Consider the following 17,664-nt stretch of genomic DNA (forward strand, 5'->3'; position numbering starts at 1 on the left):
TTGGACCGAATGTGCCTGAAAATTTGAGTTGAATTTGGCAAAATAACTTATTTGAGGAAGAAGAAAAAAAAAAGAGGAAAAAGTTTGGAAGGGTTTAACTGTTGTATGCAGACATCATTTTCCAAAAACATTTCATTTAAAATGTGTTTTGAATATTTACCACAGGTAACAGAAGAAAACATGAGGAGTTTGGTTTTTGGTGACTACATGGTTCCAGAACTTGAGGGAGATGAAAGACTTTATGTTGAAGTTCCGAGCATTGAGGAGTTCGGTCGTGTTGTGGAGCAGTGTCTGGAGGAATATAATCAAATGCACAAAACAAGAATGAACCTTGTAGTTTTCAGGTGCATATGATTTGTATTATTAAGAGTTTGAAGCAGTAGTTGATAATTTGGTTTATCCAGTTTTGTGGGCTGTGTTTTATGTATGTCTCCCCCACATTATGCACCTACAAAAGTACTTGTGGTATTACACCTTTTTGGATAGAAGTGAACTGATTTTTGTCTTACGCCTTTTCTTTTTCTATCCAAAAGTAAATAACGAGATTTTCTCCTAAGGGGCTTTGAATATATTTGGCACCAAAGCCGGCAGGTGCTCTGCTTCTGCTAGGCCTGTTACCATGAAGATGGGTGTCAGTTCTGCCTGCAGCCGCTAGACTTTGATTTCCCAAGGCCGGGGACAGGCGGGCGGTGAGGTGCGCAGGGAGATGCAGCGCAGGGCAGCTGTTGTGTGCAGCGCAGTGTGTCCGTGTGTCCAGCCTGCTGCTGCAGCTCCTCCTGAGACACCTGAGACTGCAGGCTGCTGGTGTCACCATCACTTGGCATCAGGCAGAGCTACATCTGAGACAGATCAGGAGGTCATGACTCCTTCCTCCTCCCTGTTGCCTCTTCCTTTTTGCCAGCGTAACTTGGCACATAGGTGCTTTGTGAAGGTGATTAGGGTTAGTTTAAACTCTTTTAGTAGCAGCTTATTTTAGTCATTTTGACAAGCTGGAGATGCAAGTACCTGTGTGCAACTGTGCTGGGACTGGGAGCAGCTGGCAGCCCCTACCCAGAGGCCAGTTCCCCAGTGTAGGAGCGATGGCCCAGTTACCTGAGCCAACAGCAGCCAGAGAGCGTGTCTGACTGTAGCCTTAGAGTCCAGCCTCATGGATAACAACTGGATTTGACTCCTTTATTTTTCTAGCCAACTAAAACAAACAATAATTTATCTGTTTTGAAATGCTTTAACCTTTTTTGGAGACACTTTTAACTGCTGCTCAGCTTGTTTTAACTACTCCGTGCCCTGTGCTTAAGCAGGTGATGTCCTGTAGACCTTGCTGCATTTTCTGAAATAAACTGTGCTTGTGTTATAATGAGATAGGACTCCTGGTAATGTGCAGATAGTGCTTTCTGAAGGTGTTCCAATCTCCGTTTCTCATAGAAGCTATAAAGCACTGTCAAAGGCAGAGGGAGAAGTTTGGTGATAAAACCCATTTCCTCTCAGTTGTTCCTTTAAAAGGTTTAAACTGATAATACTACTATGATTACAAGTAGAGAATTTCTGTTGTTTGACACCTTTAGCCATGCAGTGCTCCTGCTCTCACCACTGCCGAGTCCTTTTAGTAATTTGTAGTCATTTCCAATCCAGCTAAATACTGATGGTTTCATAATGGAAAACTTGTGAGTTTTCTTTTATTTTGTGGTGCATACCCACTCCCTTTCTTCTTCCTCCTCATCCCCCATCCTGCTTTAAAAAAATTGGTTTTGAGATGCCACTTCTATACTTGTTTCACAGATTTCTAGGTGCACAAATGTATGTGTATTTCTGCCATTCTGGTAATCAGCACATTTCAACTATAGGTATATGTTGGAACATTTGTCTCGTATAAGCCGCATCCTGAAGCAGGCAGGGGGCAACGCTTTGCTGGTTGGATTGGGAGGAAGCGGACGGCAGTCTTTGACTCGGCTCGCAGCATTCATGTCCAAAATGTCTGTTTTTCAACCAGAGATTTCTAAGACCTATGGTACAAATGAGTGGAGAGAAGATCTGAAAGTGAGTATTAATAACTGTCTGCATTTTGACTTACTTTAGGGGAAGGATGTTTTGGAACATACAAACATTTTAACTGTCTTGCATTTTCAGAGTGTTCTGAAGAACGCAGGTGTAAAAGGCTTGAAAACTGTATTTATAATCACAGATACACAAATTAAAGAAGAAAGCTTTTTAGAAGATATTGACAGTGTCCTCAACAGTGGGGAGATACCCAATATTTTTGCAGCAGATGAAAAACAAGAAGTTTTAGAGGTATGTTTAGAAATTCTCTTTACCATCCCTTTTCAGCTATTTCGTCAGTTCTGTGCGAAGTGTGGCTAGGATATTTGCACTTAATTCTGTGACTTGTTATCAGACCTTGGATAAATCAGCCAGTTATTAGTAAACACCTTATACCTACTACTAGCTTTAATTCCGACCCAGCATTCTGTTCACAAACACATTACGTTGTGCACTTAGAGAACTTTGCCAGGTATTTAATAACAATATAGAATAACAAGATTAAGATAATGTGGCTCTTCTACAATTTTACAGTTCGTACAGACATATTTCATGGGTGTATACTAGAACTTGATAGCTATCCACAGTATTCCAACTGGAGCAAAGTTGGTTTTTATTCATTTGAATCTGCTTCATCAAAAGATTTCCACTTTATTGCTGCTCAACTCATTTTTGTCATTTATTTTAATGGTGCAATTATGTAAACATGCTTTTGTGGACGAATAATTAGAGTTTTAGAGGCGTATAGTCAGTGTTTCATGCATCGTTAATTAATTAAGGATGATAAGACTTTTATGAAGTAGTTTTTGCTTTCAAAAATATAGTGGTTTCTTCTTGTTTTGAGATATTATTTGTTTTGGTAAATGAATGAATGGAATATATTTAAGTGTTTGAAACTTACATCTTCCTCTCCAAATAGGTAAATACAGTGTATTCCAGTATGATATTAAAGCTAAAGTAAGTTGATGTCTTCAAATGTTGTTTAGGGAACTTATATGGTACTTAAAGCATACATAATGAGAAAAACATTGACTGTTGTGATAGTGGCCTTTTTGTAATGAGAGTGGTAATCTGCCTGGTCTGTTTGGTTTTACCCTATGTGTTATTCTTAAGGCCATTTCTGCAGCAGCTCAGGCTGGCAATAGGAATGAAGAACTCAGTCCCTTGGCCTTGTATACGCTTTTTGTGAACAACTGCAAAGAAAATCTCCATGTTGTCGTAGCGTTCAGCCCGATTGGAGATGCTTTCCGCAATCGTCTGAGGCAGTTTCCCTCGCTCATCAACTGCTGCACTATTGATTGGTTCCAGGTATGTGAAAATACTTTTGTTTCCTCAGCAAACTACTTCAGTTTTCTAACAATCTATATTTTCACGTCCCATTAGATTTGCTCTTGTCTTCTGTGTAGGAGTGCTTCTGGTTTTTCAAAGTTTTACAACAGAATAGGCATTTCTTGTAGCATTTTGGAAGCTCTTTGGTGTGCGATTTGGTTTGAGTGGGCAGTGACCTCGCTGCCTGGTCTGACCCTTATACCAGTTCATTGTTCTCGAGACAGCTGCGACTAGTGTGTGTCATTCTGGTGTTCTGAATGGTAAAAATTGGTTTTGAAGTAAGGAGACTGCTAAGAGCTGAATGCTACAACTGCTTCTCTCCTCCCCTCTCCGCAGCCGTGGCCTGACGATGCCCTTGAACGTGTGGCTCATAAGTTCCTAGAGACACTCGAGCTCACAGACAGTGAGCGTCAGGAGGTTGTTCCCATCTGTAAATACTTTCATACTTCAGTTTTGTCACTCTCTGAGAGGTCAGTCTGGTTCTTTTGAAAACAGCTCATTAATTTATAGGAATATTAAGAGGGAAAAGATTATACTGTTGAAAGTAGTAAAATGAGCAACAGAGAACTTACAAGTGGAATTGTTAGAAGAAAAAACAAAATAGTAGGTGATTGAGCTTCGTTACTACTAATTTCTGTCTTAAAAGTTAATATATACTATCTGCCTGCATAAAAATATTACATAAAGTTGTCAAAATTGTTTATTCCTGTTATTTGTCAAAGTTACAATTCTTTGCTAACACCAGTTAAACTAAAGCAAACAAACAAAACTTAAAGGTGCTCATTTTTGTAATAGGTTCTTGCAAAGTCTGGGACGCCATAATTATGTTACTCCTACTTCTTATCTTGAGCTTATTGCTGCATTTCGGCAACTTCTTACTCAGAAAAGAGATGCTGTAATGAAAGCCAAGAAGAAATATGTGAATGGACTAGATAAACTGGCTTTTGCTGAATCACAGGTGAGTTAGGACAAAAATGGAACTGCAAATACCAAGTGTTTAACAGAAACAGGGCTTTTCCTAGAGAAGTCAGTCAAAAGCATCACCTCAGGTTTTATTGAGCTCAATCTTCAACAATAAAACTGTAAGAAATGTCTTTTGGCTTTTTTATTCCTACAGTCAGCAGTTTTGCTGGAGGCCACAGACCTCTTAGCACGTAGTACCTGAGCAGTACATGAAGAGATCTTCGCTTTCCTAAACAGCTAACAGGTCACTATAAGTGAATGTAGTTTTTAAATTAGAGATCGTGCGTACAGCATAAAAATAAGTCTCTGCAGTGTTTTGATTTGAAACTGAGCATTATTTCCTTCTATCAATAGTCACTAGGTAAGATCTAGATCATACAGAAATTGTTGGAAATTGTACTTGGCTCATCTGAACATACATATGGCTTGCATACGTATAGGTTGCTGAGATGAAACAAGAACTAGTTGAGCTGCAGCCCAAACTGGAAGAGGCCAAATTGGATAACGCAACCATAATGAAGGTAGAGTTATACAGATGCAGCTTTGTGGGGTTTAGTGTAAGCATGTGTACACTTGGGATCCATAGTTTCACCTTCACACTAACTAGCTTTGAGTGAGGAATCTCAGTCATACAGTGTACTGCAGTATCTCAGCTGCTTGTAGACAGGTTCGAAAGAGTCTGCCTGTAAAATGTTGCTGATATGTGGCTTTAAGAAAATAGGAGTTGTGTTCAGGTTTTTGAGGTCGCTTCTTGTTTACTGGGGTTTGCAGTTCTATGCAACTTGTCACTATTTAGAACTGGAAGAAAATTATATTATTTCTGTAAGATACAGACTCTGCATATATAATACTTGCCTAAACTCCATGCTGAAGGAAATACATGAAAATATTTAAATACTTCCATTTTCTCTTTGTATTTTACGGTATTCCATAAACTCTATACTTAGTTGTTTCAGTTTATTTGATCACTCATTGCTCAATAGGAAGCTCACTCTTGTGTTTCTTTAGACTATAGAAATAGAGTCTGCAGAAGTAGAAGAAAAAAGAAAAACTGTAAAAGTAGATGAAGAATTTGCTACAGAAAAAGCTGAAGCCGCTCAGGCATTGAAAAATGAATGTGAGAGTGACCTGGCAGAGGCGATCCCAGCCCTGGAGGCTGCACTTGAAGCTCTTGACACTTTGAAGGTGAGCTGATCTAAACTTTTAAATCAGAATTTCAATTAATCATTAGTTTACAGTTACTAGCATATATTTCATTTTTATTTCCCTGCAGAGGATCCATTGGTGTTGTTAATTCTTACTAACACTATCCTTTCTAAAAGTCCTCTATAATTATATTGATGTGTAATATGTATGTGTTATAATTCCCCTTTTTTCTGTTAGTTCATTTATCTTAGTGGTGAGAAAGGCATAACATTTGCCATATTTATTTTTTTTTTTAGCCTTCTGATATATCAATTGTCAAATCAATGAAGAATCCTCCATCTGGTGTCAAACTCGTCATGGCTGCTGTGTGTGTCATGAAAGACATCAAACCGGAAAAAGTTGCAGATCCTACAAAACTTGGCACCAAGGTAAAATCACAGACAATAGTTTAAAATACAAGTGTAACTCATGTTCTTCTCAACACAGAGTGCTTTTCAATAACTGAGATCAGCCAAGGTCCACTCAAGTAGGCAAGTACCTCCAGCCATTATTTTACTAAAAACTTCCAGAATTCCAAATTTTCAGAATTTTGTAATGTGCTAAGAGAACACACTTAATTTGCTTGACTTGTATGTAGATAATATGTAACTTTCCCTGAGACACCTCAGGGGTCAGTACTGGGGCCTATATTATTCAATATATTCATCAATTATTTGGGCAAGGGAATAGAGTGCACTATCAGCAAGTTTGCTGATGACACCAAGCTGGGAGGAGTGGCTGACACTGGAAGCTGTGCTGCCATCAGAGACCTGGACAGGGTGGAGAGTTGGGCAGGGAAACATTTAATGAAATATAACAAGGGCAAGTGTAGAGTCTTGAATCTGGGCAGGAACAACCCCAGGTTCCAGTATAAGTTGGGGAATGACCTATTAGAGAGCAGCGTAGGGGAAAGGGACCTGGGTTCCTGGGGACAGCAGGGTGACCATGAGCCAGCATCGGGCCCTTGTGCCCAGGAAGCCAGTGGTACCTGGGGTGGGTTAGAAGCGGGTGGTCAGTAGGTCAGAGAGGTTCTCCTGCCCCTCTGCTCTGCCCTGGGGAGACCACACCTGGAATCTTGTGTCCAGTTGTGGCCCCTCAGTTCCAGCAGGACAGGGAACTGCTGGAGAGAGTCCAGCGCAGCCACCAAGATGCTGGAGGGAGTGGAGCATCTCCCGTGGGAGGAAAGGCTGAGGGAGCTGGGGCTCTGGAGCTGGACAAGAGGAGACTGAGGGGTGACCTCATTCATGTTTACAGATATCTAAAGGCTGAGTGTCAGGAGGATGGAGCCAGGCTCTTCTGGGTGACAACCAGTGACAGGACAAGGGGCAATGGGTTCAAATTGGAACACAAGAGGTTCCACTTAAATTTGAGAAGAAACTTCTTCTCAGTAAGGGTAACACACACTGGCCCAGGCTGCCCAGGGGGCATTGTGGAGTCTCCTTCTCTGCAGACGTTCCAACCCGCCTGGACACCTTCCTGTGTAACCTCATCTGGGTGTTCCTGCTCCATGGAGGGATTGCACTGGATGAGCTTTTGAGGTCCTTTCCAATCCCTGACATTCTGTGATTCTTTGATTACTGATGTCTCTAGGAGTTCGCAGATCATCAGTCCTAAATATGTATGAGCTTTAGTTAAAAGAGATTTGTCTTTTTTTTGTTGTTTATTTGTTTGTGTGTTTGTTTTAAAGCTTGGAAAGATATTTCTTACTGTGTTTTCTAGATTTTGGATTACTGGTCTCCAAGCAAGAAACTTCTTGGTGACATTAACTTCTTAAAGGATTTGAAGGAGTATGACAAGGACAATATTCCAGTAAGCCTTCTGTCTAATTTTTCAGTGATTTTTTACCACGTAGGCCCTTTTTGCAAGGGAAAAAAAAAAAAAAAAAGAGAAAGAGAGAAAAGAATTAGTTATATCAGAGACTCCATTTATCTCAAGTTAGTCAACTTCTGTTATGACCAAGGATCTTCACAAGGTGACTGGGGATCTCCACAGGATGAGTATGGTCCTGGCGAGGGAGTCCAGCTTCCCCAGGGTGAGCCTTGGGGGTGGCGTTTCAGGAGGTTTTACAATTCCCTTTCAGAATTTCTGAGGCTTCTATTCAGCCTGTCTTCTATTTGAGTGAAATGTCCTTCTGTGCACTAATGTTTCTAACTTCACAGTTTATAAGCACTATCTCATCAAAAGTTGAAAATAAGACATAGAAAGTTGTATCAGAGTAAATTGTCCTGTCCATTATCTTGTGTCCAAAAATGACCATAAGCAGGTGCCTTGGATGGAGCAGAATCATAGAATCATTTTGGTTGGAAGAGACCTTCAAGATCGAGTCCAACCGTGTGATTCTTGGTGTTTGCCCAGTTCAGTGGAAAATGAACATGTTTTGGCCTTTATAAAACTGGTTCCCAAAAGTAGGCACAAGCAATGTTATTAATTTAGATTTTTGTCTTGCATTGGTAGAAATACGTTTCTATAACTATCCCAAGCAGTGATGTCTTCTGAAAAGATAGCAAATAATGAAATTAGCATGTTGTGCACAAGGGACAGAATAAATTAGGGCTTCTATGCTCTTAGCACTTAGGTGACTGTCGCATGGCAGACACACCACGTGCATGGTTATAAAGGATGAGGATGGGATTAGGATGAAAGCAGGAAACGCTCACAAAGTGTGACAGAAAAATCGAAAGAAACAAATGAGCAGTGGTTTCTAGCAGAATTAAGAGAGTAGCTCTTTCCGATTTCATTGTGTAGAGAAACAGCAATCAATCAGTGTCATTAAGCGTCAGCCACAAGCCTTTGATTCGCTATAATGCTTTTGTTATCCAGGCAGCTATCATGCAAAAGATTCGGACTGAATACTTGAATAATCCTGAGTTTGATCCACAAAAGGTGGCTAAAGCTTCCTCGGCAGCAGAGGGTTTGTGTAAATGGATTACGGCGATGGAGGTGTATGACAGGGTCGCAAAGGTGTGTTTGGTTTTGATCCTAGTTCCTTGATGTTGTGAGACCTTCCCTTTTCCTTTGCTTGGTATATTAACCCTGAGCATTTTATTAAATAATAAAGTTACAAAAATGTGCTTCAAGCATTTGTGTATTGGTTATAATTGAATAGGTGGTTGCACCCAAAAAAGAACGTTTGAAAGAGGCACAGCAGTCCTTAGCAGAGACACTGGAGATCTTGAATCAGAAGAGAGAAGTACTCGCAGCGCTCGAAAGCAGTTTGGCTGCTTTGGAACAAACCTTCATTGAGAAAACTGAAGAAAAGGCTCGTTTAGAATTGCAGGTTGTTCTGTGTGGTAAAAAACTAGAACGAGCAGAGAAGTTGATTGGAGGCCTTGGTGGAGAGAAATCCAGGTCAGGTTAAAGTTCGAATGGCAGATATAACAGCCCTTGTAGAGGTAGAATTTGAACTTGAATTCTCTGAGCTATTAACACTGTATCTGTCTGGGGGCCGTACCGCTGAGGACTGTAACAGTCTGGGCCCTTGAAAGGTTCCTGATTGTTTGTAATGTAAAAATATGGGCAGCAACATTGGGAGAATTGTCGAGAAAGTCTTCAAAATGATAATAAAATACATCAACAGTGTCCTTATAAACAACAGCAAAAAAAGGTTGATTTTTATCATCAATACCATTACCGTGGAGGTTTCAGCACCATTTTCTTTCTGTATTTTCTGCTTGTCATAGATGGAATGATGCTGCAAATGATCTTCAAGACACATACGACAATTTAACAGGAGATGTTCTGATATCAGCTGGTGTGATAGCGTATCTGGGAGCTTTCACTGCTGGATTTCGGCAAGAGTGCACCAAAGAGTGGAGCAAACTGTGCAAGGTCAGAAGATTGCCGTAGCTTTACATGTGTTTGCTTTTTTCAGCTATCGTGAAAGGCCTCAAAATTTACCTGTGGTTTATTGAATATTTGCCTAGTCAAGCTCATGTACAAAAAAACTAGACAAACCCTATTATACAAAATTCAGAGAGAGAATAAATATTCAGTGGGGAAATATAGTTAGCTATTGAAACTATGATTTTGTTTTTCCCAGAATTTTTACTTATACTTTACCTATTTCGAACTCTTAAAAAAAAATGCACATTGTCACTTTGGATTGAAGTGGCATAAAGATAACTGGGTTTTCCTTTTCTTTTTTCTCCAGGAGAAAAAAATCCCTTGTTCCGAGACTTTCTCTTTGAGCACGACTCTTGGCGACCCAATAAAAATAAGAGCCTGGAATATTGCTGGTTTGCCGACTGACATGTTTTCTATAGACAATGGGGTCATTGTTGACAATTCAAGACGTTGGTAGGTGACAAAAAGTTTTAATTTTCAAATGCAAACAAGTCGTGGTGGGTTTTTTGTTTTGTTGTTTAAAGCAAACTAAATATCTAGAGACAAAAAAATATAAAATTTGGAAAAACTCCTGCAAGCCCTGAGAAAACGGTTTTGTGTGTTCTAGGCCATTAATGATTGATCCTCAAAGTCAAGCAAACAAATGGATCAAGAATTTTGAGAAGGAGAACCAGCTGAGGGTTATCAAGGTCAGTGACACAGATTATATGAGAACCCTGGAGAACTGCATTCAGTTTGGAACTCCTCTTCTGCTAGAGAACGTCGGGGAGGAGCTCGACCCGTCACTTGAGCCTCTGCTACTTAAACAGACTTTCAAACAAGGTACAGCAAAATTAATTTGAACATGAATGTTCATTTTATAGTTGTTTGTCCTGTCTAAGGGGTTATTAATTGCTTTTTGGTACTGCTGCCTGTGGTGAGAGGAAGGTGACTTCACAACAGCCTGAGGCTTTTACTCCTTTAACAAGTACTATTTGTACATCGTGTGGTAGTGGTTTTATGTGAAAACCTTCACCATGTCACTATAGGAGACTAAATGAAGACACTGACTCTGCAAAGGGAGGTTTCTCAATGAAATTGTGTTTTGCTTGTTTATTTTCATATGTTTTAGTCTAATACATTTACTCAACTTTGTACCAATCAAGAAAAGCTGTCAAGTTATTTTACTTTTAAGGCACAATCTTCATGGTTTTCTCTGAAACTTAAGTAGCTGTGAATTTGGTTTTCAACTTTTCTTTCTTTTCCTCTGAGAAAAAGACAGAAAAATGCAGACAAGCACCAATGTTTTCCTTCCTTCTCACACAGCTTATCTTTTCTGCTTTTCATGTACGTATGTACATACCAAAAAAGAAGCGCTTAACCCCTTGTGTATTCAGTTTCCTGTTTCAGACAGGTAGTTCAAGCAAAGAGTCGTCTGTAAGAATATCATAGTTGAGGATAATTCCACAGCCATCTGTTACCATCTCCAGTGTTGTATATGTGGAGGTGCAGAAGTAATTGAATTGACTCAATTTCATCTGCTAAGAGTAAAATGCGACCTCACTGAAGTCTGTGAGGAGTTTTCAGAGTATGAGACTGATTTGTTTCTTTATTCTCACTTTTCAGGAAATCTGTCATTGACAAGGAATTGTTTCATCACAAAATAATTATTTTTCTGTAAGTAACTGAAGTAGATAATGATTTTCATAACATTTCTGACCTCTGCTTTAGGAGGCGTGGAGTGCATCAAGCTTGGCGAGAGCGTTATTGAGTATTCCAGAGACTTCAGGTTTTTTATTACCACGAAACTGAGAAATCCACATTATCTGCCTGAAATCGCTACAAAAGTTTCTTTACTCAATTTTATGATAACGCCAGAGGGACTTGAAGACCAGTTGCTTGGTATTGTTGTGGCAAAAGAGAGGTAAGGCGCTCTATGGGAAATAGCCAGGTAAGTTTATGAGGGTGTAATTCCAGGGAAATGAGAGATGAATTTATTGTAAAGCAAAATGAATGTTACGTGGTGTAAATGTTGCTCAGCAAGAGCTTAAAAAGAAAAAGATTGTTTTTCTCGTTGTCATATCTAAAAATTTAGTTAGAAAAAGACAAATGATCACATTTACTGCGGGGTAAGTGTCCACAAGTTCAAAAGTTAATCAAAACGGCAGATGTGAAATCATTTTTCAGGCAGCAGAGATATAATAAAGGAAAACTAGTATGCTCTGACATGCAAAAAGCCTAAGACCTTAAAGTTTAGACCATCATTTCCAAACACTGAAGCTGGGCAAAGAAATCTTGGCCCAGAATTATAAACATCTGCTGAACAGTAACAACCTATTTAAACTGAAGAGAATACTGACAAGTGTTCATTGTAGTCAGAGGGGAGTCGTCGTCGTGCACGTCCTTTCCAGTCAGTGGAAGATGAACATTGACTGGATTTGTTGTGGTTTTTTTAATTAGGCCGGAATTAGAAGAGCAAAGGAATGCTCTCATCCTCCAGTTTGCACAGAATAAAAAGCAACTAAAAGAAACTGAGAGAAAAATTTTAGAAACCTTGCAGTCCTCTGAAGTGAATATTCTGGAAGATGAGTCTGCTGTTGATATCTTGGATTCTGCTAAATTAATGGCTAACGAGGTCACAAAAAAACAGCAGGTAAGGAGTGCGTATGGATGTTTTCCTTAACAACACAGAGAGAAGAATGTTAACACTTGCAGCTAGCAGAAAGACGGCACATTAGATGCAAAGCGCAGGAGGAAATTCTGTGCTTGTGAAATGTGAAGATAAATAAAATTGGATCCGTTCTCAAATCTTCACTGATGGTTTCTTCAGTCTTTAATTAAACATCTTTTAAGGAATATGCATCTATCTGTAAGACTGAGTGAAAAGTACAAAATTCTGCAGTTAAGTTAGGAAGGAACTATTTTTTTAAATGACAAAAATATTCAGTGCAACAATAACCTAGGTGACTGTAGGTATACGAGGCCAGAGGTTTTTATTGTACCTAATGCATAAAATACCAGCTGAATTCAATGAGAGCTAAATAACATTTTTGGTTTTTTTATATTACTGTGGGCTTAACAGAAATCCAATACTAGCATTTCCTTTAAGCTGCTGCTGGCCTTCCTGCTATTTGCTGATGCTTATCAAACGTGATCCCAGACTACAGCTGACAGTCAAAACTGAAAAACCTTTTTATATTCAAAGTACTTTTTTGTATAAAGCCGACTGACGGTAAAATAGCCAGAGCTTAAATACATAACCGGTCTGAAATTACCCATAGTTTTTAATATTGCAGAGATAAAGATTGATACTTTTGATACTAGATGATGCATCAAAACTCTCCCTCCTTTGTTTCGACTCTTGCATCCTGTAGTATCAAGTAAATAAATCAGGCAGTGCTGTGTTAAGGGCAAATACTTGTTTTACCTATTGGATTTATCACCTAATGTGATTGTGCATTTTGGAACAGAAAACTTGCCTCACTCTGGCATTACAAATTGCTGTATGGAAGTATTTTAATAATGTTATTAACGAGTAATATTTTTGTACGAAAGAGAGTATCGAAAGCTTTTCTTTGTCAACTACTATTGATATCTAGATTGCAGAGAAAACGGAACTGAAAATAGCTGAATCTCGCGAAGGTTATCGCCCCATCGCAAAGCATTCCTCCGTGCTGTTCTTCAGTATCGCCGACCTGGCCAACATCGATCCCATGTACCAGTACTCCCTCAGCTGGTTTGTCAGCCTCTTCATCACCTCCATTCAGGAGAGGTAAATACAGGCTTTCTGCTGTCAAATAAGGTCTTTTCATTCTCCTCTCGTGAGCAGTTCCCTCTGGTTTGAAACCATGTATCTCTTATTCCTCGTTACATGCAGGTTTTTAAAACAAAATATGATTTATTAATAAAGTAGTTGCTCTTTCTAATTACTGTTGGAGCAAACAATGAACTGTAAGCATGTGCTCTATTTAAGTATTTTTAAGAATGTGACTTACAGAAAGGGTGAAGTTTGATCCTGAACTGGGCTCCATTATGAACACTGTGCATTATGAACACCCCCTAACTGGCAAATTCCGTTCAGCTCATTACTTTGCTTGGGACTTCTTTTAAAAGAGCTGTAAAACATCAAGTATCATTGAAATTTGGGGAAGATGGGCATTTAAATCCCTTGTGGAGCCTGTGGGCCAAATAGAATTCCTCTGCAACCCTAAATAGATTTAGATTTCTTAACTGATTTGCCTACGTTATTCAATTTGAAGTCTCAGTTTCTTCTTTTCTTTATAGTAACAAATCCAAAATGTTGGAGAAGCGACTTCGATATCTAAGAGACCACTTTACATACAATTTGTATTGCAATGTGTGCCGCTCACTGTTTGAAAAGGACAAGCTGCTCTTCTCGTTTTTGCTGTGTTGTAACCTCCTCATGTAAGCTCATTTCTCTCAAGTCTCTTAACAGAAACTAATGATTTTCTTATAGTAGAAAAAGGTATTGATAAGATAACATGTTCTTGTGCATATTGATTGTGTAGCCTTCAGAGTGACATCATGAATGGTTAGGGGTTTTCTAATACTGATAATATTTACAATTGAAAGAATATGTGATCGCATGTATTGCTGCTATGTGTGGCCTTTGGACAAGCTATGAAAAGGACATTCCCGTGTTTCTGAAAATCAGTGGCTTTGCTTTTCGTTTTCTCTCTTCTTTTTCTTCTCCTCTTTTGCATATATCATGAGATCTCAGTTGCAATCTTTTCCAGAAAGGAAAGCTAATTTCAAAATTGCATGAGCACAACTATAAAGTACATACTTATTTAATTACAATGTGTACAATGTGTATATTGGCCATTCTTCCTAGGCCAATTGGTAAGGCTACTATATTCTCAGAACTCATTATTTTCTTTAAAACCTTTAAAAATCAGGAATAATTGCACTTTTTTAAAAAAACAAATAAGCTGATATATACCATTTACCTTTTGAGACCCTTACTGTGGTGTTAATCAGTAATTTTTATCATACAGTTTTTTAACTATGTAGAATACTGAGATCCGATCTCTGCTGTTACTGCAGTAGAAGTACTACTTAATGGCAATGAAGTGTAGTTGATTTTAAATAACACTTTATATGATGTAAAATTGTGTCTTAATAGCTGAGTACTATGCATCTTTGGCTTTTATTTTGTTTGGCGTTGTTTGTTTGTTTTAAATATAGGGCTAAAAATGAAATAGACTATCAAGAGTTTATGTTCTTCCTAACTGGGGGTGTGGGTCTCAAAAATCAGTACAAGAATCCAGATCCATCTTGGCTACCAGATAAGAGCTGGGATGAATTATGTCGTGCAAGTGAAATGCCGGCTTTGAAAGAACTGAGGTATGGCCAAGTGTTAATTGTTTTTCACCAATTATGTGTAACATGCTGAGAGAAATATTTCCTGTATGTTTTCCAAACCAAGACAAAATGCCACCACTGTAAAACCAGCCCCTTTTTTCATCACTCGGTTTGCTCCACTTACTGAAGTCAAACATTCCATTGGGTAATTATAATATTATTTAGTTAAATTATTTTCCTAAATTATTCGAGTCATTCCCTAAAGCAACTTTCTTTTTAATGCCTCCGCGGTAAAGACCCAGAGTTTCCAGGGGATCGGTGCAGGCCAAAAGAAGCGTATTTGGCAAAATTCCACTGCACTGCTGAGAGATGGATTTTTCTGGTAAAATCTCCATCTTCTGAAATCAGGAAAATTTCACCCTGGATTTCAGTGGAATTGAACCCCAAGTTCTGGAGCCAGCATGGCTGCACAAGCCGTGCATGGAAGTAGCTGACGGAGCCTGGGTGTTTGGAGGCTTTGGATCTGACTGCAGAAGCACTGTTCTCTTCGAAGAAATTGTTTGGGGCTGTTCGTGTTTCTCCCCCTTTGGAGTTTTAGTAGCAAAGTGGCTGATCCAGCCTTTATCCGGTCTGAGAGATGTCCCATCTCAGAGGACGTACTCTGCGTGCTGCAGGAAGGAAAAGAATCCTTTTCCTTGGTTGAATTTCCTGGTGATTTTCTTCAGTCGGAGAGTGGAGTTTTCCTGGAACGTGAGCAGCAGAACATTCCCGCAGGGCTGTGAAGGTCCCAGCAGCGCTGGCTGCAGCAACGGGCAGAGCCTGTTGTCAACTCTGAGCCTTCCATGTGGAGGTTTGTACGTCTGCAGCAGCGCGGTGGGAAGAGATCCTCTCTTTTTCACTCGTCAGCATGGAGAAGCTCAAGTGTAGGATTATTGGCTGGTGTAGATGTGGAGTGGGGTGTACGACAATACAATGCAATTGGCTTTTGATAAATATTAAAGGACTCCAGGTATTTACAGTAATTGCAAATACTTTTTTTCTCTAGGAGAAACATTTCTGAAAATATAGGTGAATGGCAAAAACTTTATGAGAGCAAAGAGCCACAAAGCTTTCCGTTACCAGAAGAATTTAATAATACATTACATGAATTACAGAAGATGATAATTCTTCGGTGCTTAAGACCAGACAAGGTAAAATGATCTGTTATCAAGTGTTTGTAGACTGTTCCGTGTCTTGTAGCATAGTCTGCACCAATTGTTAAAATAACTAATCTGTTCTTCACGATATTTTATGAAGAATATGGACACTATTCTTATTTTTCAATTGAGCAAAACAAACACCACAAGCATCAGCGGAGATCTTTTGTCTGATGTGATTTGATGCATCTTTCAGAGTACTCTCTAGTTTTCTGCTCTAGTTTTCTGCAAGTGCTTGTTCATGTTCAGTCTGTTTGCTGGTGCACCTGATATACTCGAGAGCAGGATTTATTACATCAGCCAGAACAAATACTGAGTATCTGGCACCATGTGCTTCCAGACAACACATTTCAAGGCAAGCTTAGTGAATGTGTTGATTTGAACAGCCAGGGTGAACTCATAACACATTGTGTATTTGGAATGTGTAGCAAATGGTATTATATGTACTTTAGAAACAATCAAAGTTAGGATTTAAAGTACATATTGCAATTGCTCCTTAGAATTAATTTAAAATAATTATATTAATATTTACTAAGGGGAGGGTGTGCTGGTCCTTCACATCAGGTAAAGCCTGAACTGGAGTCTTAATGTAAACAAAAAACCAAAACAAAACCAGAGTTGTCTGTAGGTCAGGTATTTAGCTAATAGACGGTACATAAAAGACGCTGTCAAATATGCAGTTACATTTAATTTATGCTAATGGTTTGTATTTACATTTTTTTTTACCAGATTGTTCCAGCTATAACAACATTTGTAACTGATAAACTGGGGAAGAAATTTGTAGAGCCACCACCTTTTGATCTGACAAGAAGTTACCTGGATTCGCGTTCTACGGTCCCTTTGATATTTGTGCTTTCTCCGGGAGCAGATCCCATGTCTAGTAAGTGTGCACAGAAAGAGAAAACGAAAGTGTGGTACAGCTTTTCAGTTAAGGACCTGAATTTCCTCTTCAGTGCACGCTGAGGATTATTTTGCACTTTGTGCAAGCAGATTTGAGTGCATCGTGTCACACTGGCAAATTCTGTGCTCCCTAAAAATGGGAATGATATTGTAAACAGAATGAATTTTATACGCTACATCACAGCTATACCATCTTTTGTATGGACAGTTTATCAAAATAGTAATAAACATTTCATTTTTTTTCCTGACACAGCTTCTTTTTAATGAAGAAAATCTAAAATTGTATGCTTTCTGTTCAAGGTCTCTTGAAATTTGCAAATGACAAAGAGATGGTTGGAGATAAGTTTGAGTCCATCTCATTGGGTCAAGGACAAGGACCTATAGCTACAAAAATGATTGAAAAAGCAATGGAAGAAGGAACCTGGGTTTGTTTGCAAAATTGTCATTTAGCTGTCTCCTGGATGCCGATGCTGGAGAAAATATGTGAAGAGTTTAGCAACGAAAAATGTCATCCAGACTTCAGGCTTTGGCTGACTAGTTACCCCTCCCCAAAGGTACTTGCGCTGCCCAGCGTGCTGTGTTTGGGGAAGGGAAAAGGTGATGACACCTTTAGGAAATATTCATACCCCTGAATGAGCTGATAATACAGAACTGCTCTGAAATCCAGCAAAGCTGGTGAAGAGATAATTTAATCAAGAAAGAACATTTAAAAAATAATTATATATATAATAATATCAAGCTTCATTTGTAATATTTTGGTATTGTGATGTGTGACATTTTGTGTACTAGTGAATGGAACTGCACTTTGCCAGCATATATAATTAAGTCTTACCTTCTTGATGCGTTTTAGATTTTTTTTTTAAGCTGTTGATGTTTCAAATCTAAGTTCTTACAGATAATTGTTTAGATA

The 17,664-nt window shown here is 38.9% G+C and overlaps 1 protein-coding gene across 1 annotated transcript in view; it reads left to right on the top strand.

The window, feature by feature from the left end:
- Positions 1–17,664, top strand: part of DNAH12 (dynein axonemal heavy chain 12) — a 56,980-nt gene that overhangs the window by 33,437 nt on the left and 5,879 nt on the right. The window contains exons 42-64 of the mRNA XM_080350783.1: positions 166–344; positions 1,842–2,034; positions 2,125–2,286; positions 3,148–3,342; positions 3,700–3,833; positions 4,159–4,321; positions 4,767–4,847; positions 5,335–5,511; positions 5,769–5,900; positions 7,231–7,320; positions 8,332–8,472; positions 8,618–8,859; positions 9,192–9,339; positions 9,662–9,807; positions 9,962–10,176; positions 11,065–11,257; positions 11,794–11,986; positions 12,933–13,105; positions 13,618–13,758; positions 14,542–14,700; positions 15,704–15,848; positions 16,584–16,734; positions 17,055–17,308. Of these exons, the coding sequence (XP_080206909.1) occupies positions 166–344; positions 1,842–2,034; positions 2,125–2,286; positions 3,148–3,342; positions 3,700–3,833; positions 4,159–4,321; positions 4,767–4,847; positions 5,335–5,511; positions 5,769–5,900; positions 7,231–7,320; positions 8,332–8,472; positions 8,618–8,859; positions 9,192–9,339; positions 9,662–9,807; positions 9,962–10,176; positions 11,065–11,257; positions 11,794–11,986; positions 12,933–13,105; positions 13,618–13,758; positions 14,542–14,700; positions 15,704–15,848; positions 16,584–16,734; positions 17,055–17,308 (3,807 nt within the window). The remainder of the gene's footprint in view (positions 1–165; positions 345–1,841; positions 2,035–2,124; positions 2,287–3,147; positions 3,343–3,699; positions 3,834–4,158; positions 4,322–4,766; positions 4,848–5,334; positions 5,512–5,768; positions 5,901–7,230; positions 7,321–8,331; positions 8,473–8,617; positions 8,860–9,191; positions 9,340–9,661; positions 9,808–9,961; positions 10,177–11,064; positions 11,258–11,793; positions 11,987–12,932; positions 13,106–13,617; positions 13,759–14,541; positions 14,701–15,703; positions 15,849–16,583; positions 16,735–17,054; positions 17,309–17,664) is intronic.

This window comes from Nesoenas mayeri (assembly GCF_963082525.1).
Source record: "Nesoenas mayeri genome assembly, chromosome: 10".
Taxonomy (NCBI): Eukaryota; Metazoa; Chordata; class Aves; order Columbiformes; family Columbidae; genus Nesoenas; species Nesoenas mayeri.